We start from the raw sequence: 25,160 nt of genomic DNA, 5'->3' as shown, positions 1-25,160 counted from the left end.
CAGCAGCACCAAGCCGATGCCCTCTCCCGACGCTCCGAACATGAGCTAAAAGAGGGGGAAGAAGCGTTCCGCTCCCAGGCAACCACAATTTTGACTCCCGAACGCCTTCGACTCGCGGCTGCCTACCTCACACCCATGGATACCACGCTGCTTGACAAGATTAAGGCCGCCCAGGCCTCTGATCCCCTCGCTAAGACCATTCGCGAAAAGCTCAAGATACCCCTCGCCCAACGAACTGAGGAAACCCAAGATCGTATCAAGCGGTTCTCAGATGAAGATGGGATCCTGCTGCACGATAACCTGGTCTATGTCCCCACCAACGAGCTCCGAGCTGAAGTCTGCCACGACATGCACGATACTCCCCTAGCCGGCCACTTTGGGATGTCCAAGACGCTCGAACTCGCCTCCCGCAACTACTGGTGGCCCAGCCAGTGACGCTTCGTCAAGGCCTACGTCAAGTCCTGCGATACCTGTAGCCAAGCGAAATCCAGTCGACACAAACCATACGGCCTACTCCAGCCCAACAGTATCCCTACCCGCCCTTGGGGATCTTGGTCCCTGGACTTTATCACCGGTCTGCCTCCCGTGGACGGGTACGACTCCATCCTGAACGTCAACTGTCGCCTCACCAAGATGGCCCACTTCATCGCCTGCAGCGAGTCAGAATCCGCCGAATCCACTGCCGACCTAGTCTTCCACAACATCATCCGTCTCCACGGCCTCCCCGACGACGTCATCTCTGACCGAGGACCCCAGTTTAAGTCCCGGTTCTGGCGTCGACTTCTCGAACTCCTTGGGGCGAAAGCCAACCTCTCCTCGGCCTTCCACCCCCAGAGCAATGGCCAGACGGAACGCACCAACCAGATCCTGGAGCAGTATCTCCGATGCTTTTGCAACCACCAACAGGACAACTGGAAACAGCTTCGGTCGTCCGCCGAGTTCGCCTACAACAACACCCATCAGTCCGCCTCCCAGACCACCCCCTTCTACGCCAACAAGGGTCTCCACCCCCGCTTCAGTTTCGCGGCCTCTGCTACCTCCGAATCCGTCAACCCCGCCGCTGAAGCCCGCGCTAAACAAATCAGGGAAGTCCATAAACAGCTCGCCCTCGAGCTCAAGGAAGCCCAAGATCAAATGAAGCGCTACGCCGACGCCAAACGAATTCCTGGACCGGACTTCAAGCCTGGCGACCACGTCTGACTCCTCCGCAAAAACCTCCAGACAACCCGACCCTCTCAGAAACTCGACCATCGCAAGATTGGGCCATTCCCCATCGTTGAAAAAATCAATCCCGTCGCCTACCGGCTCAAGCTCCCGCCTACGTACAAAATCCACGATGTCTTCCATGTCTCGCTCCTCGAACCCCTCTTCACCATCCCCGAACGACACGAACCCGAACCCGCGCCCCCAGAGACCGTTGAGGGTCAAGAAGAGTGGGTTGTCAAAGCCATCCTTGACTCTCGCATCCATCGTCGTCGCCTTCAGTACTTGGTCAAATGGCAGGGCTGGCCTGACTCCGAGAACACCTGGGAGCCCGTGGAACACCTCACCCATACCGACGCACTCCTCCAGGACTTCCACAGCGCGTACCCAACAAGCCTTCCTCTGTCCCCGTAGCACCTCCTCTGCGGCCACACCAAACTCGACGCCGCCGCCGCCGCCGCTAAAGAGAGGGGTGATGTTATGGACGACGCGCCCATACCATAAGCTTACCTACTGACAGCCGCCAATGTCAACCGCCAAATGTCAAACGCCAATGTCAATGTCAATGTCAGTGTCAATGTCAGTGTCAATGTCAATGTCAATGCCACTCCCCCTCTCTCCTCTCATTTCGCCAATCCTCCTGCAATATCGCCACTCCTCCTCTCTCCTCTCATTTTGCCAATCCCCCCTCGGCTTCTCCACAACCCCCACTACTTCCCCATAGCCAGCAGCTGTAGCAATGCTCTCTACGCTCGCCACGCACGCTCTAGGAGCATAGCTGGCGCCCCCCCAGTCCCCTCTTGTTGTTGTTGTTCTCTGATCTGCTGGGTTGCCTATCTATAAATAGCCGGCTTCTCTTCGTCCATTCCCTTCCTCCCCAGCAGATCAACACCAGTTCTTCTCATCTCCTGTTCTAGTCCTTGTTTCTTGTTTCGCCAATACAATCTCTTGTCACCTATCACTCTCGCCCTGTCTTCTCTACTTCGCTTCCGCCTCCGTCGTCGAGATCATAACAGTTTGATCTGCTCCAACACTGCGAAGTTCAGAACCCGTCCAGCCCTGCATCCGACAAACCTTTTTCGCCATGTCCCAACCCGAATCCGTACCTTTCACCGCCAAGCAATGGAACAATATGGCTTTCGCCCGAGAAGTTTGATGGTACCCGCAGCAAATTCCGTGGGTGGTTGAACAACATCCGGTTGATGTTTGCTCTCCAGCCCGACCGCTACCCCAGCGACATCATCAAGATCCAAACTATTGGCACCTACCTCACCGGCACTGCCCAAGCCTGGATGGCGCCCCTAGTCGAACGGCAAGATCACAGCCTTCAGGGCTTCGATAGTTTTATCAGTCAGATGCAATCGGTCTTCGGAGACAGCGACAGGGTCCGCACCTCTGAAAACAAGCTCCAGAACCTTTGCCAAACCCGTGCAGCAACCGAGTACGTCGCTGAGTTCCGCCAGCTACAATGCGATGTCTCCTGGAACGACCAGGCCCTGATTGCTACCTTCCGCCATGGCCTCAAAGAAGACCCTCAAAGACCTGATGCTCACGATGCCCCCTGCGGCCACCATTGATGTGGTGATGGAGCAGGCTATCCAGTGCGATAACCGGCTGTTTGAGCGCCGCCTGGAGCGAAACAGAAGCCGCCAGACCTTCCCGGTTCCCCATACCTCGTTTACTACTACCACCACTGTCGACCACAGCGACCCTATGCAGATTGACGCCGCTCGTCCTTGCGGCCCTCTGAGCCCTCAGGAATGCCAACGCCGCATTTCCAACAACCTCTGCCTTTACTGCGGTGGCGCGGGGCACATTGCAGAAGTCCGCCCCGTCAAGAACAAGACCACCACCCGTGCCGCCAACGTCGACATCAAAGAACCCTCCACCGAACAGGGTTTTCCCAAAGTCCAGCCGCAGTAAAGCCCCAGCGACTGGACAACACACACCGCCCCGGGCCTCCTAACCTCGCAGCTCCTGCAACGGGAGAGGGCACCCCCCTGGTTCCCGACTCCGTTATAGCCAACACAACCCTCCTAGCCGCCGCCCATGTCGAAAACTCCGAAATTAACCCACGCACCCTGCTTGCCCTGGGTCCCGTCAAACCCTTCAACTACCCCGTTACCATCAAGGTATCATCCAGCCGCGCCCCGATACCTACCTCAGCCATGATCGACAATGGCACCCTGTCCTGCTTCATCGACAGAGACTTTGCCCGCAAACACCGCATCGCCCTAGTCCCGCATCAGCGTCCACTGACAATCGAACTCGTTGACGGTCAACCCAGCTCTGCTGGGCCAATCACCCATCACACCCAACCAGTAGGCATGTGGGTCGACGACCACTTCGAAGAACTCGTCTTCCATGTCACCAAATCACCCCATGCTCCAATCCTCCTTGGTCTCCCCTGGCTCCGCCTCCACGACATTAACCTTGACTTCAAGAACCTTTCGGTCGGTTTCCGTTGCGACTGTCTGTACCATGAATTCGCGAATTGGGACAACTCTCCAGCACCCCCGAGCCCAGCACCCGCCAGAACCCCTGAGCCCTTGATCCGCATCCCCCAGGATGAAGTCCCCGCCGACGAAACATGGTCGATTCCAGTACCCAAGGTATCTTGCTCCAGCACCCCAGAACCGGCTCCCATGCCGCTCCGAGTCTCGTTCATCTCCGCCCCAGCCTTCCGGGTGGCAGCAAGGCATGGCCAGGTCTTTGTCGCCTACGCCAACCCTGCGAAACCCGATCTCCCGGCCTCGCCTAGCCCCAGTAACCCCACAACACCCGAGAAAGACATCAAAGACTTCCTGCCCCCCGAGTATCGAGACTTCGCCGGCGTTTTCGAAAAGAGAAATGCTGACACTCTCCCCGAGCACCGCCCCTACGACTGTCCAATCGATCTGGAAGAAGGCAAGCAGCCACCTTTCGGCCCGATCTACAGCCTCAGCGAACCAGAAATGAAGGCACTCTGCGAATACCTCGAAGAAAACCTCGCCAAAGGATTCATCAAACCCTCAAAGTCCCCTGCCGGTGCGCCAGTCTTATTCGTGAAGAAAAAGGACGGTTCTCTCCGCCTCTGCGTCGATTATCGAGGCCTGAACAGCATCACGGTGAAGAATCGCTACCCCCTGCCCCTGATCAACGGTATCATGGAATGTTTGCGCGGCGCCCGCCGTCTCACCAAGATCGACCTCCGCGGCGCTTATAACCTCTTACGCATTCGCCTGGGCGATGAATGGAAGACCGCCTTCCGCTGCCGCTACGGCCTATTCAAATACAATGTCATGCCTCTTGGACTCAGCAATGCTCCTGGCGTCTTCCAGTACCTGATGAATGACATCTTCCGCGACATTCTCAATGTGTTTGTTGTCGTCTACCTCGACGATATCCTGATATTCTCCAAGAACCCCAAAGATCACCCCCAACATGTCCACGAAGTCTTGTCCCGCCTCCGACAGCATGGGTTGTACGCCAAACCAGAGAAGTGCGAATTCAACCGCGAATCCATTGAGTTCCTAGGCTTCATCATCTCCAAGAAAGGCATCCAGATGGACCCCAAGAAGATCGCTGCCATCACGGATTGGGAACCTCCCAAGAATGTCAAAGGCGTCCAGCGGTTCCTCGGCTTTGCCAACTTCTATCGCCGCTTCATCCAAGGTTATTCCAAGATCGCTACCCCGCTCACAGCGCCCTGACCCGGAGAGACATCCCATACACCTGGACACCCGCCGCAAACACCGCCTTCGAGAACCTGAAGAGAGCATTCACCACCGCCCCCATCCTTGCTCACCCTGACCCAGAGAAGCCCTTCGTCGTCGAAACTGACGCCTCCGACTTCGCTCTTGGCGCAGTTCTCCTCCAACCTGACCAGGACAATCAGCTCCACCCCGTGGCCTTCCCCTCTCGCAAATTCATGGCCGAAGAGATCAACTACGAGATCTACTACAAGGAACTTCTGGCCATCCAAGACTCCTTTGCCCAGTGGCGCCACCATCTCATTGGCGCCCGTCACAAGATCACCGTTTACTCCGACCACAAAAACCTTCAGTACTTCATGACCACCCGCACCCTGAACCGCCGCCAAGCCCGCTGGTCGATATTCTTCTCGGATTTTGACTTTGTCATTACCTATTGCCCCGGTTCCCAGCAGCACCAAGCCGATGCCCTCTCCCGACGCTCCGAACATGAGCTAAAAGAGGGGGAAGAAGCGTTCCGCTCCCAGGCAACCACAATTTTGACTCCCGAACTGCCTTCGACTCGCGGCTGCCTACCTCACACCCATGGATACCACGCTGCTTGACAAGATTAAGGCCGCCCAGGCCTATGATTCCCCTCGCTAAGACCATTCGCGAAAAGCTCAAGATACCCCTCGCCCAACGAACTGAGGAAACCCAAGATCGTATCAAGCGGTTCTCAGATGAAGATGGGATCCTGCTGCACAATAACCTGGTCTATGTCCCCACCAACGAGCTCCGAGCTGAAGTCTGCCACGACATGCACTGATACTCCCCTAGCCGGCCACTTTGGGATGTCCAAGACGCTCGAACTCGCCTCCCGCAACTACTGGTGGCCCAGCCAGTGGACGCTTCGTCAAGGCCTACGTCAAGTCCTGCGATACCTGTAGCCAAGCGAAATCCAGTCGACACAAACCATACGGCCTACTCCAGCCCAACAGTATCCCTACCCGCCCTTGGGGATCTTGGTCCCTGGACTTTATCACCGGTCTGCCTCCCGTGGACGGGTACGACTCCATCCTGAACGTCAACTGTCGCCTCACCAAGATGGCCCACTTCATCGCCTGCAGCGAGTCAGAATCCGCCGAATCCACCGCCGACCTAGTCTTCCACAACATCATCCGTCTCCACGGCCTCCCCGACAACATCATCTCTGACCAAGGACCCCAGTTCAAGTCCCGTTTCTGGCGTCGACTTCACGAACTCCTTGGGGCGAAAGCCAACCTGTCCTCGGTCTTTCACCCCCAGAGCGACGGCCAGACGGAACGCACCAACCAGATCCTGGAGCAGTATCCCCGACGCTTTTGCAACCACCAACAGGACAACTGGAAACAGCTTCTGTCGTCCGCCGAGTTCGCCTACGACAACACCCATCAGTCCGCCTCCCAGACCACCCCCTTCTACGCCAACAAGGGTCTCCACCCCCGCTTCAGTTTCGCGGCCTCTGCTACCTCCGAATCCGTCAACCCCGCCGCTGAAGCCCGCGCTAAACAAATTAGGGAAGTCCATGAACAGCTCGCCCTCGAGCTCAAGGAAGCCGAAGATCAAATGAAGCGCTTCGCCGATGCCAAACGAATTCCTGGACCGGACTTCGAGCCTGGCGACCACGTCTGGCTCCTCCGCAAAAACCTCCAGACAACCCGACCCTCTCAGAAACTCGACCATGGCAAGATTGGGCTATTCCCCATCGTTGAAAAAATCAATCCCGTCGCCTACCGGCTCAAGCTCCCGCCTACGTACAAAATCCACGATGTCTTCCCTGTCTCGCTCCTCGAACCCCGCTTCACCATCCCCGAATGACACGAACCCGAACCCGCGCCCCCAGAGACCGTTGAGGGTCAAGAATAGTGGGTTGTCAAAGCCATCCTTGACTCTCGCATCCATCGTCGTCGCCTTCAGTACTTGGTCAAATGGCAGGGCTGGCCTGACTCTGAGAACACCTGGGAGCCCTGTGGAACACCTCACCCATACCGACGCACTCCTCCAGGACTTCCACAGCGCGTACCCCAACAAGCCTTCCTCTGTCCCCGTAGCACCTCCTCTGCGGCCACACCAAACTCGACGCCGCCGCCGCTGCCGCTAAAGAGAGGGGTGATGTTATGGACGACGCGCCCATACCATAAGCTTACCTACTGACAGCCGCCAATGTCAACCGCCAAATGTCAAACGCCAATGTCAATGTCAATGTCAGTGTCAAAGTCAGTGTCAATGTCAATGTCAACACCACTCTCCCTCTCTCCTCTCATTTTGCCTATCCTCCCGCAATATCGCCGCTCCTCCTCTCTCCTCTCATTTCGCCAATCCCCCCTCAGCTTCTCCACATCCCCCACTACTTCACCATAAGCCAGCAGCTGTAGCAATGCTCTCTACGCTTGTCACGCACGCTCTAGGGGCATAGCTGGCGCCCCCCCCCAGTCCCCTCTTGTTGTTGTTGTTCTCTGGCCTGCTGGGTTGCCTACCTATAGATAGCCGGCCTCTCTTCGTGCATTCCCTTCCTCCCCAGCAGATCAACACCAGTTCTTCTCATCTCTTGTTCTAGTCCTTGTCTCTTGTTTCGCCAATACAATCTCTTGTCGCCTATCACTCGCGCCTTGTCTTCTCTACTTCGCTTCCGCCTCAGTCGTCGAGATCATAACAAACATATTTTCGGAAGACATGGTGTTCGCATCGCGCCCTCGAAAATCCAAGCTATCAAGGATTGGGCTACTCCAAAGTCAACAAAAGGAGTTCAAAGCTTTCTCGGGTTCACGAATTACTTCCTCAACTTCGTACAAGGTTCTTCGGACATTGCTCTGCCCCTATCAAGTATTCAATCTTCGACGTTCCAGGATAAAGAACTCACGGTCTCCAGTCACCGCTCTCTTAGAAAGCACCATGCCACCTAAGGATTCAACAACCCAACCTCAGAAGGGCTACGCAGCTGCTGTGGCAGCCGGCAAGCCCTCCACTCACCACACACGGTCCCAAGGAGGAGCTCTCCTGGGACCCCTACCTGCGGCTACTAGAGGAGGAGGAAAGAAAGTTCAACCTGCTGTTAAGAGTTCTGAATCTATTAATCAGCGCACTGGCATTGACTCACGTACTCCGCTTAATGAAGGCGTAGCCCGTCATGCCGACTTACGCAGTGAACCAACACCTACCCCGCCTTACAAAATGCCTGGGGAATTTGTGGATGAGAAAAAGAGGAAGGAGGATCTTTCTGCTACTATTGCAGAATGGAAAGACGCAACCATGCCATATGTGGATGCGCCTGAATCACGCGGACATACCGGAACCGACCCCTTCCTGATGGATTCCATTCAGGAAGAACCAATGCCTGTTAAGCAGGAAGAGGAGATGCTTCAAATGAAGGATCAAACAATCACTCTGACTGGATTGGTTACCTTGTTCTTGAATTCGGGCCGAGCGCCACAACAAGGCGGACCTACCGTCCCCTCCGTGAACCCGCTCGCTCAGTCGCCTGTGAACAGCACTCGCCCCCAGTATTCGACTAGCCCTATCCAGGCAAACGTGCCATATATGACTTCTGTGTCGCTGGCACCCCATGTGTTATGGACGACGCGTCCATACCATGCGCTTACCTCATGACAGCATCCCAACAGTCAGTCAATGTCAATTCCCTGTCAAAACCTGACATCTGCCAAACCTCGCAGCCGCACGCAGCCGCGCTACCCCACACCTGCCACTGCCTTCATTTCTGCACGCAGCCGCACGTAGCCACACCTCCCAACACTCGGCGCTTACAAACCCTTCTCCATACTTCCCCACGTACCCGCCCACAGCCTCAGCGTAGCCACCCCATCCCCAGTCTTCTGTTTCTATGCTTCCCCACCCTTGGCGCTTCTCTTGGCTTCCCTCTCATTCCGTACCCTTCTGCATCCCCACGCTTCCCCAGCCTTCCCAGAAAAACATAAATAGCCGCCTCCCCTGAGCTCCCCACTTCCTGATCCCCCAGCAGATCAACACCAGTTCTTCCTAGTCTTGTTCTAGTTCTTGTTTCGGTCTGAATACCATTACCTGTCAACAACCTGCACCACAAGTCGCCTCTATTTCCATCGGCTCCGCCCATTCATAACAGTTTGATCTGCTCAACAACCCCCAGCCGCTGTACCTCCACGCCAAGTCACCATGTCCGACGCCCTTCCCCTCACGGCCGAAGCCTGGCAAGCCATGTGCAATGCGATTGACGAACTTCGAGCACAGAATACCACCCTACAAGCCGAACTAGCGCAAACCCAGACCACTGCCCCTGCCACCCACGCCCCCGAACCCAAAATCAGTCTCCCAGACAAATTTGATGGCACCCGAATCAAGTTCCGTGGGTTCCTCAACCAGATCCGGCTCATGTTCGCCCTCCAACCCAGGCGCTACCCCAATGATCAGACCAAGATACGAACTATTGGCACCTACCTCACTGGCACCGCCCAGGCCTGGCTGGCGCCCCTTGTCGAACAAGACCATCATTCCCTTACAAACCTGGATGATTTCATCCAGCAAATGCAAGCAGTCTTTGGAGACAGCGACAGGATCCGCACATCCGAAAACAAGCTCCAGAACCTTCGACAAACCCGTGCAGCAACAGAGTATGTAGCTGAATTCCGACAGCTGCAATGCGATGTGTCGTGGAATGACCAGGCATTGATTGCCACCTTCCATCGCGGCCTCAAAGAAGACGTCAAGGACTTAATGCTCACGATGCCCCCTACCGCCTCAATCGACACCGTGATGGAACAGGCCATCCAATGTGACAACCGATTGTTTGAGCGCCGTCTAGAGCGAAGCAGGAACCGACAGCCATATGTGCCAGTTACCACTAGCCCCACCCTCATGAGCCCCGACAACCGCCCAGACGACCCTATGATCATTGACGCTGCTCGTCCGCGAGGACCCCTCACACCGCTAGAGCGCCAACACCACATCACAAACAAACTTTGCCTCGACTGTGGTAAACCCGGCCACATAGCCGAACTCTGCCCGAACAAGATACGCACGGCGAATGTCGCGGTTAAGAACCTGCACCCATCCAGGATTTTGCCCAAGTCCAGCTGCAGTAAAGGCCGAGCAGCTGGGCAACACCTGTCCTGGGCCTTCTCACCACGCAAGTACTGCCAAGGGAGAAGCCACAAAACCTTGCTCCGATCCTGGCATCTCCAGCAACACCCTTCTCCTGACCACCAACAATGTCAATCTCCTATCTGAGATACCCTCACCCATGCGGACTTTGGGCCCATCCTCACCATTCGAGTACCCTGTTACCCTGCAGATATCGGCCCAGCGAGCTCCAGTTCAGCTTTCAGCACTACTCGACACCGGTGCGATGTCGTGCTTCATCGACGAAAGTTATGCCCGCAAGCACCGCATCCCACTTGTCGAGAAGGAGGACCCCATTGCGCTTGAACTGGTTGACGGACGTCCCAGCCATGCGGGCTCCATTACCCATCACACCCAACCTTTGGGCATGTGGGTCAACGACCATTTTCAGGAGGTGGTATTCCATGTGACATGTTCCCCGCATGCGCCAATCATCCTGGGGCTTCCCTGGTTTGAGCTCCATGATGTGGAGCTACACTGGAAGACTTGCACTCTTTGCGTCCGCTGCCATTGCGGTTTTGGACAATACGCCTCCTGGGATGCCCTGCCAACAGAACCTAGCCCGAAGCCCTCAAAACCCCTGAACCTCTGATCCGTATCCATCAAGACGAGATTTCAGTCTCCCTAGCCCAGACACCCAACACACTGGACCCAGCACCCACACCAATCCACGTATCGTTTATCGCGCCCCAGCTTTCCGTGTGGCGGCAAGGCATGACCAGGCATTCATTGCCTACGCCAATCCGACCAAGTCAGATTCCCAAGCCCTGGCGACCACTCCTCCAAAAGATCCGAAGGCCATCATTCCTGAAGAATACCAAGATTTTGCGGACGTCTTCGCCAAGAAGAACACGGATACCCTCCCAGAGCACCGACCCTACGACTGTCCCATCGACTTAGAAGAGGGCAAACAGCCACCGTTTGGCCCGATCTATAGTCTCAGCGAGCTTGAAATGCAGGCACTCTGTGACTACCTTGAAGAGAACCTAGCTAAGGGGTTCATCAAGCACTCCAAGTCTCCTGCCGGTGCCCCAGTCCTCTTTGTCAAGAAAAAGGACGGTTCCCTCCGTCTGTGCGTCGACTATCGTGGACTCAACAATATCACCATCAAGAATCGCTATCCCTTGCCCTTGATTAACAGCATCATGGATCGTCTTCGAGGGGCACGCCGGCTCACCAAGATTGACCTCCGGGGAGCCTACAGCCTTCTTCGGATCCGGCCAGGGGATGAATGGAAGACAGCGTTCCGATGTCGCTACGGCCTATTCGAGTATAATGTCATGCCGTTTGGGCTCACCAATGCCCCTGGAGTATTCCAACACCTCATGAACGACATATTCCGTGACATTCTCGACGTTTTTGTTGTGGTCTACCTTGACGACATTCTGATCTTCTCAAAAAACCCAGAAGACCACCCCAACCACGTCCGAGAGGTGCTCTCACGACTCCGCCAGCACGGGCTGTATGCGAAACCGGAAAAATGCGAATTCAACCGTGACTCTGTTGAGTTCCTGGGGTTTATCATCTCCCAGCAAGGCATTTCCATGGACCCAAAGGAGACGGCTGCCATTACCGAATGGGAACCCCCGACGAATGTCAAAGGCATCCAGCGCTTCCTTGGTTTTGCCAACTTCTACCGGCGATTCATCAAAGGGTACTCTGCGATCGTTGCACCCCTGACCACGCTCACTCGCAAAGACTTGCCATTCAAATGGACCCACGCTGCACACCTAGCTTTTGAAACCCTCAAGAAAGCCTTCACCTCCGCACCTATCCTGACTCACCCCGACCCTGACAAGCCCTTCATTGTCGAATCCGATGCCTCCGACTTTGCCCTTGGCGCCGTCCTCCTTCAACCCGATGACACAGATCAACTCCACCCCGTGGCCTTTCACTCCCGCAAATTTACTCCTGAGGAAATCAACTATGAGATCTATGACAAGGAACTCCTGGCTATCCACGACTCATTTGCTCAATGGCGACACCACCTCATTGGTGCCCGCCACAAGGTCATCGTTTACTGTGACCACAAGAACCTCCAGTACTTCATGACTACCCGTACCCTCAACCGCCGCCAATCCCGCTGGTCAATCTTCTTTGCTGATTTCGACTTTGTCATCACATACCGCCCTGGTACCCAGCAACACCAAGCTGACGCCCTCTCTCGTCGCTCTGAATACGAGCTAAGGGAGGGGGAAGAAGCATTCCGCTCCCAGGAAACCACGATCCTCACCCCTGACCATCTCCGCCTGGCCGCCACTTATCTGACCCCACTGGACTCCTCGCTCCTTGACCAAATCAAAGCTGCCCTGGCATCCGATGTGTTTGCGCAAACCATCCGGCGACAGCTTAGGGCCCCCATTGCCCAGCAATCTCAAGAAGACCAAGAACGGATAAAGCGATTCTCCGAGGAAAATGGGGTTCTGCTGTACGACAACCTTGTCTACGTCCCCACCAACAAGCTCCGTGCTGAGATCTGCCGGGACATGCATGACACGCGTTTGGCAGGACACTACGGCATGTCAAAGACCCTGGAGCTCATCTCACGCAACTACTGGTGGCCTAGCCAGTGGCGTTTTGTCAAGTCCTACATCAGGTCCTGCGACGTATGTGCTCAAGCCAAGACCAGCAGACACAAGCCCTACGGTCTCCTCCAACCCCTGCAGGTCCCTGACCGCCCCTGGGGGTCAATTTCCATGGACTTCATCACGGATCTACCCGCCAGTGATGGGGTTGATTCTGTGCTCGTTGTCATCTGCCGGTTCACCAAGATGGCGCACTTTGTACCGTGCAGGAAAACTGCCACCGCTGAGTCAACTGCAGATCTGATCTGGCACCATGTCATCCGGCTCCATGGACTCCCCGACGATATTGTATCTGACCGTGGCCCACAGTTCAACTCCCACTTCTGGAAACGTCTCTTCGCTCTCCTGGGAACCAAGGTCAACCTCTCATCGGCGTTCCATCCCCAGAGCGATGGACAAACCGAGCGGACCAATCAGATTCTTGAGCAATACCTTCGCTGCTTTTGCAACTATCAACAAGATAACTGGAAGGAACTCTTGTCTTCTGCTGAGTTCTCTTACAATAACACCATCCACTCCGCCACCCAGACAACCCCCTTCTACGCCAACTATGGGTTCCATCCTCGATTCAGTCTGGCTTCCGCCACCACAACCGAATCCCTTAATCCTGCAGCCGAAGCTCGTGCCAACCATCTCAAGGAAATCCATGAACAGCTTGCCACTGAGCTCAAGGAGGCCCAAGGACGCATGAAGCGCTTTGCCGATGCTAAGAGGGCACCTGGCCCAGACATGAAACCCGGGGACAGTGTCTGGCTCTTACAGCGGAATCTCAAGACTCTCCGACCTTCCCAGAAACTTGATCACCGTAAGATTGGCCCCTTCACAATCACGGAGAAGATCAACTCGGTCACATATCGCCTCAAGCTTCCCCCATCCTACAAAATTCACAACGTCTTCCATGTCTCCCTTCTTGAACCACGTTTCACCATTCCGGAGCGAACTGAGCCAGAACCCACCCCACCAGAAGAAGTCGAAGGACAGGAGGAATGGATTGTGGAAGACATTCTTGACTCCCGTATTCGACGCACTGCACCTTCAGTACCTCATCAAGTGGCAGGGTTGGCCAAGCTCGGAGAACACATGGGAGCCAGTGGAACACCTTGCCCGATGTCAAGAGCTTGTTGCCCAGTTCCACCAAAAGTACCCCGACAAACCCCGACCAAAGCCTGCCAACATCAAAACAACATCCGGACGCCTGTGGCTAAAGGAGGGGGTGATGTTATGGACGACGCGTCCATACCATGCGCTTACCTCATGACAGCATCCCAACAGTCAGTCAATGTCAATTCCCTGTCAAACCCTGACATCTGCCAAACCTCGCAGCCGCACGCAGCCGCGCTACCCCACACCTGCCACTGCCTTCATTTCTCCACGCAGCCGCACGTAGCCACACCTCCCAACACTCGGCGCTTACAAACCCTTCTCCATACTTCCCCACGTACCCGCCCACAGCCTCAGCGTAGCCACCCCATCCCCAGTCTTCTGCTTCTATGCTTCCCCACCCTTGGCGCTTCTCTTGGCTTCCCTCTCATTCCGTACCCTTCTGCTTCCCCACGCTTCCCCAGCCTTCCCAGAAAAACATAAATAGCCGCCTCCCCTGAGCTCCCCACTTCCTGATCCCCCAGCAGATCAACACCAGTTCTTCTCGTCTCTTGTTCTAGTCCTTGTCTCTTGTTTCAGCACGACAATCTCTTGTTGCCCATCGCTCTCGCCTTGTCTTCTCTACTTCGCTTCCGCCTCAGTCTTCGAAATCATAACACCTTCCGCCGTGGCCTCAAAGAGGACGTCAAGGATCTGATGCTCACGATGCCTCCTGCTGCCACCATTGATACGGTGATGGAGCAGGCTATCCAGTGCGATAACTGACTGTTTGAGCGCCGCCTGGAACGAAACAACCCGCCAGACCTTCCCAGTTCCCCATACCTCGTTTATTACTACCACCACCGTCGACCACAGCGAGCCCACGCAGATTGACGCCGCTCGTCCCCGCGGCCCTCTGAGCCCCCAGGAACGCCAACGCCGCATTTCCAACAACCTCTGCCTCTACGGCGGTGGCCCGGGGCACATTGCAAAGGCCTGCCCAGCTAAGAACAAGACCACCACCCGTGCCGCCAACGTCGACATCGAAGAAACCTCCACAGAACAGGGTTTTCCCAAGGTCCAGCCGCAGTAAAGCCCCAGCGACTGGACAACACACACTCCTCTCGGCCTCCTAACTTCGCAGCTCCTGCAACGGAAGAGGCCACCCCCCCGGTTCCCGACTCCGTTATAGCCAACACAACCCTCCTAGCCGCCGCCCATGTCGAAAACTCCGAAATTAACCCACGCACCCTGCTTGCCCTGGGTCCCGTCAAACCCTTCAACTACCCCGTTACCATCAAGGTATCATCCAGCCGCGCCCCGATACCTACCTCAGCCATGATCGACAATGGCGCCCTGTCCTGCTTCATCGACAGAGACTTTGCCCGCAAACACCGCATCGCCCTAGTCCTGCATCAGCGTCCACTGACGATCGAACTCGTTGACGGTCAACCCAGCTCTGCTGGGCCAATCACCCATCACACCCATCCAGTAGGCATGTGGGTCGACAACCACTTTGAAGAACTCGTCTTCCATGTCACCAAATCACCCCACGCCCCAATCCTCCTTGGTCTTTCCTGGCTCCGCCTCCATGACATTAACCTTGACTTCAAGAACCTTTCGGTCGGTTTCTGTTGCGACTGTCAGTACCATGAATTCGCGAATTGGGAGCACTCCCCGGCACCCCCGAGCCCAGCACCTGCCAGAACACCCGAGCCCGTGATCCGCATCCCCCAGGATGAAGGCCCGTTGACAAAACATGATCGATTCCAGTACCCAAGGTATCTCGCTCCAGCACCCCAGAACCGGCTCCCACGCCGCTCCGTGTCTCGTTCATCTCCGCCCCAGCCTTCCGGGTCGCAGCAAGGCATGACCAGGTCTTTGTCGCCTACGCCAACCCTGCGAAACCCAATCTCCCGGCCTCGCCTAGCCCCAGTAACCCCCCGACACCCGAGAAAGACATCAAAGACTTCCTGCCCCCCAAGTATCGAGACTTCGCCTGCGTTTCCGAAAAGAGAAATGCTGACACTCTCCCCGAGCACCGGCCCTACGACTGTCCAATCGATCTGGAAGAAGGCAAGCAGCCACCTTTCGGCCCGATCTACAGCCTCAGCGAATCAGAAATGAAGGCACTCTGCGAATACCTCGAAGAAAACCTCGCCAAAGGATTCATCAAACCCTCAAAGTCCCCTGCTGGTGCGCCAGTCTTATTCGTGAAGAAAAAGGACGGTTCTCTCCGCCTCTGCGTCGATTATCAAAGCCTGAACAGCATCACGGTGAAGAATCGCTACCCCCTGCCCCTGATCAACGGTATCATGGAATGTTTGCGCGGCGCCCGCCGTCTCACCAAGATCGACCTCCGCGGCGCTTATAACCTCTTACGCATGCGCCCGGGCGATGAATGGAAGACCGCCTTCCGCTGCCGCTGCGGCCTATTTGAATACAATGTCATGCCTCTTGGACTCAGCAATGCTCCTGGCGTCTTCCAGTACCAGATGAACGACATCTTCCGCGACATTCTCGATGTGTTTGTTGTCGTCTACCTCGAGGATATCCTGATATTCTCCAAGAACCCCGAAGATCACCCCAAACATGTCCGTGAAGTCTTGTCCCGCCTCCGACAGCATGGGTTGTACGCCAAACCAGAGAAGTGCGAATTCAACCGCGAATCCATTGAGTTCCTAGGCTTCATCATCTCCAAGAAAGGCATCCAGATGGACCCCAAGAAGATCACTGCCATCACGGATTGGGAACCTCCCAAGAATGTCAAACGCGTCCAGCGGTTCCTCGGCTTTGCCAACTTCTATCGCCGCTTCATCCAAGGTTATTCCAAGATCGCTACCCCGCTCACAGCCCTGACCCGGAAAGACATCCCGTACGCCTGGACGCCCGCCGCAAACACCGCCTTTGAGAACCTGAAGAAATCATTCACCACCGCCCCCATCCTTGCTCACCCTGACCCAGAGAAGCCCTTCGTCGTCGAAACTGACGCCTCCGACTTCGCTCTTGGCGCAGTTCTCCTCCAACCTGACCAGGACAATCAGCTCCACCCTGTGGCCTTCCACTCTCGCAAATTCACGGCCGAAGAGATCAACTACGAGATCTACGACAAGGAACTTCTGGCCATCCAAGACTCCTTTGCCCAGTGGCGACACCATCTCATTGGCGCCCGTCACAAGATCACCGTTTACTCCGACCATAAAAACCTTCAGTACTTCATGACCACCCGCACCCTGAACCGCCGCCAAGCCCGCTGGTCGATATTCTTCTCGGATTTTGACTTTGTCATTACCTATCGCCCCGGTTCCCAGCAGCACCAAGCCGATGCCCTCTCCCGACGCTCCGAACATGAGCTAAAGGAGGGGGAAGAAGCGTTCCGCTCCCAGGCGACCACAATTTTGACTCCCGAACGCCTTCGACTCGCCGCGGCCTACCTCACACCCATGGATACTACGCTGCTTGACAAGATTAAGGCCGCCCAGGCCTCTGATCCCCTCGCTAAGACCATCCGCAAAGAGCTCAAGATACCCCTTGCCCAACGGACCGAGGAAACCCAAGATCGTATCAAGCGGTTCTCAGATGAAGATGGGATCCTGCTGCACGATAACCTTGTCTATGTCCCCACCAACGAGCTCCGAGCTGAAGTCTGCCACGACATGCACGATATACCCCTAGCCGGCCACTTTGGGATGTTCCAAGACGCTCAAACTCGCCTCCCGCAACTACTGGTGGCCCAGCCAGTGGCGCTTCGTCAAGGCCTACGTCAAGTCCTGCGATATCTGTAGCCAAGCGAAATCCAGTCGACACAAACCCTACGGCCTACCCCAGCCCAACAGTATCCCTACCCGCCCTTGGGGATCTTGGTCCCTGGACTTTATCACCGGTCTGCCTCCCGTTGATGGGTACGACTCCATCCTGAACGTCAACTGCCCCCTCACCAAGATGGCCCACTTCATCGCCTGCAGAGAGTCAGAATCCGCCAAATCCACCGCCGACCTAGTCTCCCACAATATCATCCGTCTCCACGGCCTCCCCGACGACATCATCTCTGACCAAGGACCCCAGTTCAAGTCCCGTTTCTGGCGTCGACTTCACGAACTCCTTGGGGCGAAAGCCAACCTGTCCTCGGTCTTTCACCCCCAGAGCGACGGCCAGACGGAACGCACCAACCAGATCCTGGAGCAGTATCCCCGACGCTTTTGCAACCACCAACAGGACAACTGGAAACAGCTTCTGTCGTCCGCCGAGTTCGCCTACAACAACACCCATCAGTCCGCCTCCCAGACCACCCCCTTCTACGCCAACAAGGGTCTCCACCCCCGCTTCAGTTTCGCGGCCTCTGCTACCTCCGAATCCGTCAACCCCGCCGCTGAAGCCCGCGCTAAACAAATTAGGGAAGTCCATGAACAGCTCGCCCTCGAGCTCAAGGAAGCCGAAGATCAAATGAAGCGCTTCGCCGATGCCAAACGAATTCCTGGACCGGACTTCGAGCCTGGCGACCACGTCTGGCTCCTCCGCAAAAACCTCCAGACAACCCGACCCTCTCAGAAACTCGACCATGGCAAGATTGGGCTATTCCCCATCGTTGAAAAAATCAATCCCGTCGCCTACCGGCTCAAGCTCCCGCCTACGTACAAAATCCACGATGTCTTCCCTGTCTCGCTCCTCGAACCCCGCTTCACCATCCCCGAATGACACGAACCCGAACCCGCGCCCCCAGAGACCGTTGAGGGTCAAGAATAGTGGGTTGTCAAAGCCATCCTTGACTCTCGCATCCATCGTCGTCGCCTTCAGTACTTGGTCAAATGGCAGGGCTGGCCTGACTCTGAGAACACCTGGGAGCCTGTGGAACACCTCACCCATACCGACGCACTCCTCCAGGACTTCCACAGCGCGTACCCCAACAAGCCTTCCTCTGTCCCCGTAGCACCTCCTCTGCGGCCACACCAAACTCGACGCCGCCGCCGCTGCCGCTAAAGAGAGGGGTGATGTTATGGATGACGCGCCCATACCATAAGCTTACCTACTGACAGCCGCCAATGTCAACCGCCAAATGTCAAACGCCAATGTCAATGTCAATGTCAGTGTCAAAGTCAGTGTCAATGTCAATGTCAACACCACTCTCCCTCTCTCCTCTCATTTTGCCTATCCTCCCGCAATATCGCCGCTCCTCCTCTCTCCTCTCATTTCGCCAATCCCCCCTCAGCTTCTCCACATCCCCCACTACTTCACCATAAGCCAGCAGCTGTAGCAATGCTCTCTACGCTTGTCACGCACGCTCTAGGGGCATAGCTGGCGCCCCCCCCCCAGTCCCCTCTTGTTGTTGTTGTTCTCTGGCCTGCTGGGTTGCCTACCTATAGATAGCCGGCCTCTCTTCGTGCATTCCCTTCCTCCCCAGCAGATCAACACCAGTTCTTCTCATCTCTTGTTCTAGTCCTTGTCTCTTGTTTCGCCAATACAATCTCTTGTCGCCTATCACTCGCGCCTTGTCTTCTCTACTTCGCTTCCGCCTCAGTCGTCGAGATCATAACAAACATATTTTCGGAAGACATGGTGTTCGCATCGCGCCCTCGAAAATCCAAGCTATCAAGGATTGGGCTACTCCAAAGTCAACAAAAGGAGTTCAAAGCTTTCTCGGGTTCACGAATTACTTCCTCGACTTCGTACAAGGTTATTCGGACATTGCTCTGCCCCTATCAAGTATTTAATCTTCGAAAGTCAAATTTCGATGGGGTCCTGAGCAACAAGAGGCATTTCAAAACTTGAAAGAAGCGTTGATCAATGCGCCTACGCTAGCAACCATCGACGAAACCAAGCCGATTTACGTCTATACCGATTCATCAGGCTACGCTATTGCTGGCTGGATTGGACAACCTTCTGGCGATGAAACGATCCCTACTAATCTGCCTACTCTTGTCGGACAATGGAAGAAGTTACCTCGGCTCCGGCCTGTGGTCTTCTTTTCTAGAAAGATGAAGGACGCAGAAACTCGATATCCTACGCACGAACAAGAGCTTTTAGCTCCTGTCAAGATGTTGGTCGCCAATGGACTATATCTCATCGGTCGTTACTTCCGATGTTTTAGCGATCACAAGGGACTCGAATTCATCCAAACGCAACCCCATTTGAGCAGAAGACAAGCCAATTGGGTGGAGAAGCACCAAGAGTATGATTTCGACATCCGGTATTTACCTGGACAATGGAATCATATTGCCGACATACTCTCCCGCAATCCAATCTATGCGCCTCGGTGTGTAGATTGTCAACAACGCCTCGACATGCATACGCAGATCAGCAACATGCTTGTCAATGAACCTTCCTCCAACGCTACGATAGACGATCCACGAAACTCACCTACCTGCTCAGAAGAAGAATGGAAAAAAGCGCTACGCGAAGATCCATATTCGGATTATCTCGATGAAATTTCTCGAAAGCCTCATCACGAGAAAACTTCAAAAGAACTCCGTTATACGTTCGAAAATGGATTAGTACGACATGAAGGACGTCTATACGTTCCTAAAGACATTTGCCCGGAGATTTTGCGGAAATTCCATGACGAACTCGCCACCGGAGGACGTCTCAGTGTTAAGAAGACTCTTGCGAGAATTCTTACGGACTATTACTGGCCTACCGTACGCTCCGACGTCATCAAATACGTTGGGACTTGCAAATCCTGCGGACAATTCAAACCAGGTCATTGTCGATATGGATTTCTTTGACCTCTTCCTATACCTTTTGGAATATGGCACACAATTGGATTCGACATTTCGAAGTAGATGAAACAAACTCTTATCTTGTCTGCATTGATTACCCTTCCGGACGTGTGATTCTAACACTGATCAAGAGGACAATTACTGGACGCAAACTAGCTCAAGTCTTTCTAGATCATGTTTGGAATCATGTCGGTACACCAAAAATCTGCGTTACGGATCGCGAACCTTGCGCACTTTCCGACTTCTTCCTCGCATTTGATATTCTCCTCGGTGTAAAACACGAATTTGCTACGGCTCGTCATCAGCAAACTGACGGCAAAGTTGAGCGAGCCATCCAAACCCTGAACAGGATTTGGAAGCAATACCTCAACTGCGACAAAAGCAATTGGAAAAAACTATTGCCTTTAATCGAATTCACATACAATACCACTCTGAGGGAGGAATATGAAGGTTTATTGCCATTCGAAGTAGATCTCGGATGCTCTCCAATCCTTCCGGGTTGGAATCCAACACTCAAAGGACAAGAACACAAACTTCAAGCTGTAGATCGAAACAAGATCGAACTCTTCAAGAAAGGGCAGGAAGACATCGCCCGTATTGTACGCAAAAACCTTCAGAGATCGCAAGATCAATTCGCACGTCAACACAACAAAGGTCGAACCCCAATCGCATATCAAATTGGCGACCTTGTCGATCTAAATTGACAAGGAATCAACCTAGAAGTAGACGCTCGAAGAGGACTTTGATACTCAGCTACGTGGATCCGACCATTCAAAATCATTGCACTGGGAGCACATCCTGATACCTACAAACTCGATTTATCACCATCGAAGATCAGCGGCATCTGGCCTGTCTTTCACGTCAATATTTTACGACCACATCGCGAAGAGCAATATCCGCAACGTGCAGTTCCACAACCTCCTCCACCAATCAAAGAACGCGGACAACCTGAATGGGTTGTAGAAGATATCATCGACGAGCGACGCGCCATACGAAATCTTCTAGTCAAATGGCTCGGTTATCCTGACCCCACTTGGGAACCCAAATCCGCACTTCCCTACACGCCTGCCTACAAACGATGGCAAAAAGCTCACCCACAATCTTTGTGGATACGGAGACGAACAGCATAGAGCATCCCATATCACATCACACGCGCAACGCTGCAAGAACCGCTCACTATCAATCACACCGCTGACAATAGCGACGTAAACTACATCACATCACGCGCAGCGACGCAAGAACCGACCTTACACACCCACATCACACACGACGTCGGCTTAGGGCCGCCTTTGCCTCAAACACACACATTACACAGTGCGTCAACACTATAAAATGAACAAGTGCAACAACACTTGAAAATGAACATGAGCTCTCCCTTTCTTCACATATCCCTTGTAGTTCACCTCTTATTTATTCGGCGCCCTCCTCAGGACCTGAGGGAGGTGTCAGGGATATCTCATCTTCACTTGTTTTTCATATTATATCTCTTTACTTCTACTTGATCCGAGACCCGGGCTGGCCACCCGAGCTCTTGATATACATTACATAAGGCGCCAAGCCTCGCTGAAGCCACGCAAGCCCCACTAGCAGCCCATATATAAAGCTGTCAGTCGAGCGGCTGCTGCGAAGAGCTTCTTACTTTTTTCTTCACTACAATACATTGCTCTCAGCCGTCTCGGAAGGGCCCAATATCGTCTACGTTTCCTCTGACGTTACACTGTTCACGGACCTCTTGCTCCAACAACTCCAGCTTGTATGCAGCCTCGTTCTTCTCATCAACACCTTCCACCTGCTCTTGAAGCTCCTCTTCTACTGATTTGTGCTCCGCCTCAGCTCTTCCTGACCAACTCTTCCTCAGCTCTCCGGCGCGGGCGCGTGTCTGAATTGGGCTTTGTCTGAAGGCCATGGCGGTTTTTTGTGCTGGCTTAACGAGTTTGCGATACGTTCCTTACTGCTTTGTTTCGGCTCCGCAAACAGTGCTCATAACCTGTTGTGTTATTACTGGAAGGAGCCGATGAAGCGTAGAACCATTACTGGTCTTATTGTATTACTTCTTGTATGTCTCTATATACTCCAGACTCTGGCGTCGGGGTCTTTGTCTCTCTGAACGTGACCAGACTGCTTACGCGTCTGCTTACGCAATGACAGTAACTGACAGGATAGTTTGCGTCTTCGCACAACAACACCAAAATCCATCACTCACGCCATCATGACCGCACAAACTCACAGTGGACTCAGCAAAGAAACGATCAAGAAGGGGCGTTGGGTACCCAATTCAAGAGTGTTCCAAACACATTACACCATTGGCATCGACGACGTGTACACCAAGGCATCCTGCTCCAAAGACAAGCGCACCTACGACAAATTCCTACGCGATATGGCATCGAACATGGCTTCCTCTTCATTGACAAATAAGCAACCTCCGAATGGAGTCCATTGTGCTCTGGACGAGGAACGTAGTCCTCCAGAGTCTATGGACAGAAGGAGGTTGCTTAGTATCCCACCTCACTTCCCGCCACACTCAGCACCTCCTCTCGGATGCCGCATTTTCCCCTCAAGCGCATATAGTTATGGGTTTACAGGCCGGGGGGGGGGGGGGGGGGGGGGGGGGGGGGGGGCGGATGAGAAAGGCATACAGACGGATGGTATCTACAATGTCTTTCAGCATGACCGCTGGCTCAGCTCACCGGATATGTTCATCGCCGCACCGCCCAAATCTCGCCCTTTTGTTGATCTTGATGCGTTCTCTGAGGGCCTCCATTCCGACTGCGACGCTCTCATGTCACAGACAAGGAAAACCACCCGTCATCTTCCAAAAGCAACTCGGAGAACTACGAAGGAGCCGTCTCACGCATGCATGATCATCTTGTCCATACCTTTCACGGGCTGGTCCACATGGACTTCGATATTATCCACTCGGAAGAAGTCCTCAAGGCGACAAAGCATGGATCAAGGAAGATTGGTTTCTACAAGCTTTGGCAACCCGGGCTGCCCCCTGTTAGTGCCCAGCGAAGTGACCAAAGAAGAAATCACGAGTTACCCTTGAAACTTTGCCCCCCATCCCCGTTCCGCCGCCGCCGCAACCCTCGCCCGCGACCAAGATTTCAGAGATGCTGCTGCCTCTCCCGCTGAGGCGTTCCCCAGTCGTACAGTTCAATACGGACATCCCAATTCACCAGTTTCAGATTTCCGCTTCGCCTAATTCATGGCAGGATCCGATCACGCCAACGACTGCCTTCTGCCGTTAGCCTCGTGTGGGTGCCCGGAGACATTTAGGACCCAACGGCATGTGTCAGAACTGCCAGGTTATGTTCATCAAAATTAGTACGGACATGATGGTGTGGTTTGCTCGCAATATGGACATTACGACGGCCGAGGCTTTAGTATTAGGACATATGACTTTTGAGCAACTTTGTACATCCGTAGCATGTGGGCAATGAGCCGAATCGCTTTGAGCAATTATAATTTTTTGTTCCTTGTAGTCTAGTTTCTGAGGGCGTAACACCTCATGATGGTTCAGAAGTTGTGCGATGCACGACTGCACTCCAAAAAGCAGGTTCCAGAAATTCGGTATGACTTTACAAAAATGGCCTGTAACTCAGTGGTTTCGAAACTTTTGTGAGATATTTTCAATTATTCTGATAGCCCTGCCAATTCCGCTGAAGTCCCGCACCAACGGCGTTCACGCGTTGCCCTTGTCTGTGCTGCGGTCTGCGTCGAAAACGAGGAAGCTCAGTTTTTTTGGGGAGCGGAAAATGGAGTGTCGCGTGGATAGTGTCAGTTGCTGTCAAAGTGAGGGTGGGCCCGAGAGCGACACGCCCCTGCGAAACGTGCAGTATGTCGGCGGTGAGTACTCACTGGCTGGTTTGCTGGATCTGGTCGAAAGTGGGACTTTTGAAGTAGCCTCGAGTTCCCGCCTCATCGACGACGTAGCAGTTCTCATACGCAAGCCACTGCCGAACGCTATAAATGTCCTCCAGCACGGCGGCCCCAGCTCGTCCTCCTCTCTCCGTCTTCACAGCCGCACTTCGCTCTATACGCACATGGAGTGGGTCCCGGATAGCTCTCCTTACCTCCCTTGCAGCCGTGTTCGTAATCTCCGCGATCGCGGCCAGCCGGACAGGGAGGGGTTTCTCGCCATTCAAGCGCGGCAAGGGAAGGACGGGGAAAGGGGCGAAGCCAGTGAGGAAAAAGAGCAGAGGACCATTGCTTGGACCGCTGTCGGCTAGGGGCAGGAGGAGCGCTGCGAGGGCTGCTAGGGGCGGACCCAAATAAGGCCCCGCCGTTTGGGTGGGAATGGATACATCGAGGCTGTATTATTGAGGGAAGATCGTCGAGGGATATCGATTCGTATAGTCCGAACCCCCGACTTGCTGTGCCCGCCTGCCCGTGTAACTCAGGAGGATGAACCTTATAGAGCCTTCGGGTCAAGCGAAGCGTCGGTGAACAAGCCACAGAATATGATTGTCCATGCCTCATCGCTTGCGGCTGGACTTCCAGTTCCGCGAAAATCCCAAAGGGGCGGGACAGCACGGTGATTTCAAATGGCATACGGCAGGAGATCTTAAACATGACCATAGGTTTTACCACCGCCTGCACCGAGCTACGACTTGGAGACGACACATGTCTTCCGATTGCGGATCGCAGGCCTTAACACCCAAACATTATCGCCTGGCAGTAGGTTTACTCGATCTACGGACAGCTTGGTGCCGTTACGCCATGGGAAATCCTGAGCGGAAAAGCACTCGAAGCGTACA

The 25,160-nt window shown here is 54.5% G+C and overlaps 1 protein-coding gene across 1 annotated transcript; it reads left to right on the top strand.

Moving 5' to 3' along the window:
- Positions 1–22,612: 22,612 nt before the first annotated feature.
- EV422DRAFT_578107 (uncharacterized protein) lies at positions 22,613–24,632 on the top strand (the record flags this gene model as incomplete). Its single annotated transcript, XM_053073278.1, has 3 exons — positions 22,613–23,400; positions 23,886–23,973; positions 24,069–24,632. 3 exons carry the CDS (start codon positions 22,613–22,615, stop codon positions 24,630–24,632), a joined length of 1,440 nt encoding a protein of 479 aa, XP_052926328.1.
- Between the last annotated feature and the right edge of the window lie 528 nt (positions 24,633–25,160).

The sequence above is a fragment of the Fimicolochytrium jonesii genome (assembly GCF_025526975.1).
Source record: "Fimicolochytrium jonesii strain JEL569 chromosome Unknown EV422scaffold_9, whole genome shotgun sequence".
Classification (NCBI taxonomy): Eukaryota; Fungi; Chytridiomycota; class Chytridiomycetes; order Spizellomycetales; family Powellomycetaceae; genus Fimicolochytrium; species Fimicolochytrium jonesii.
This window is presented reverse-complemented; position numbering and strand designations above follow the sequence as displayed.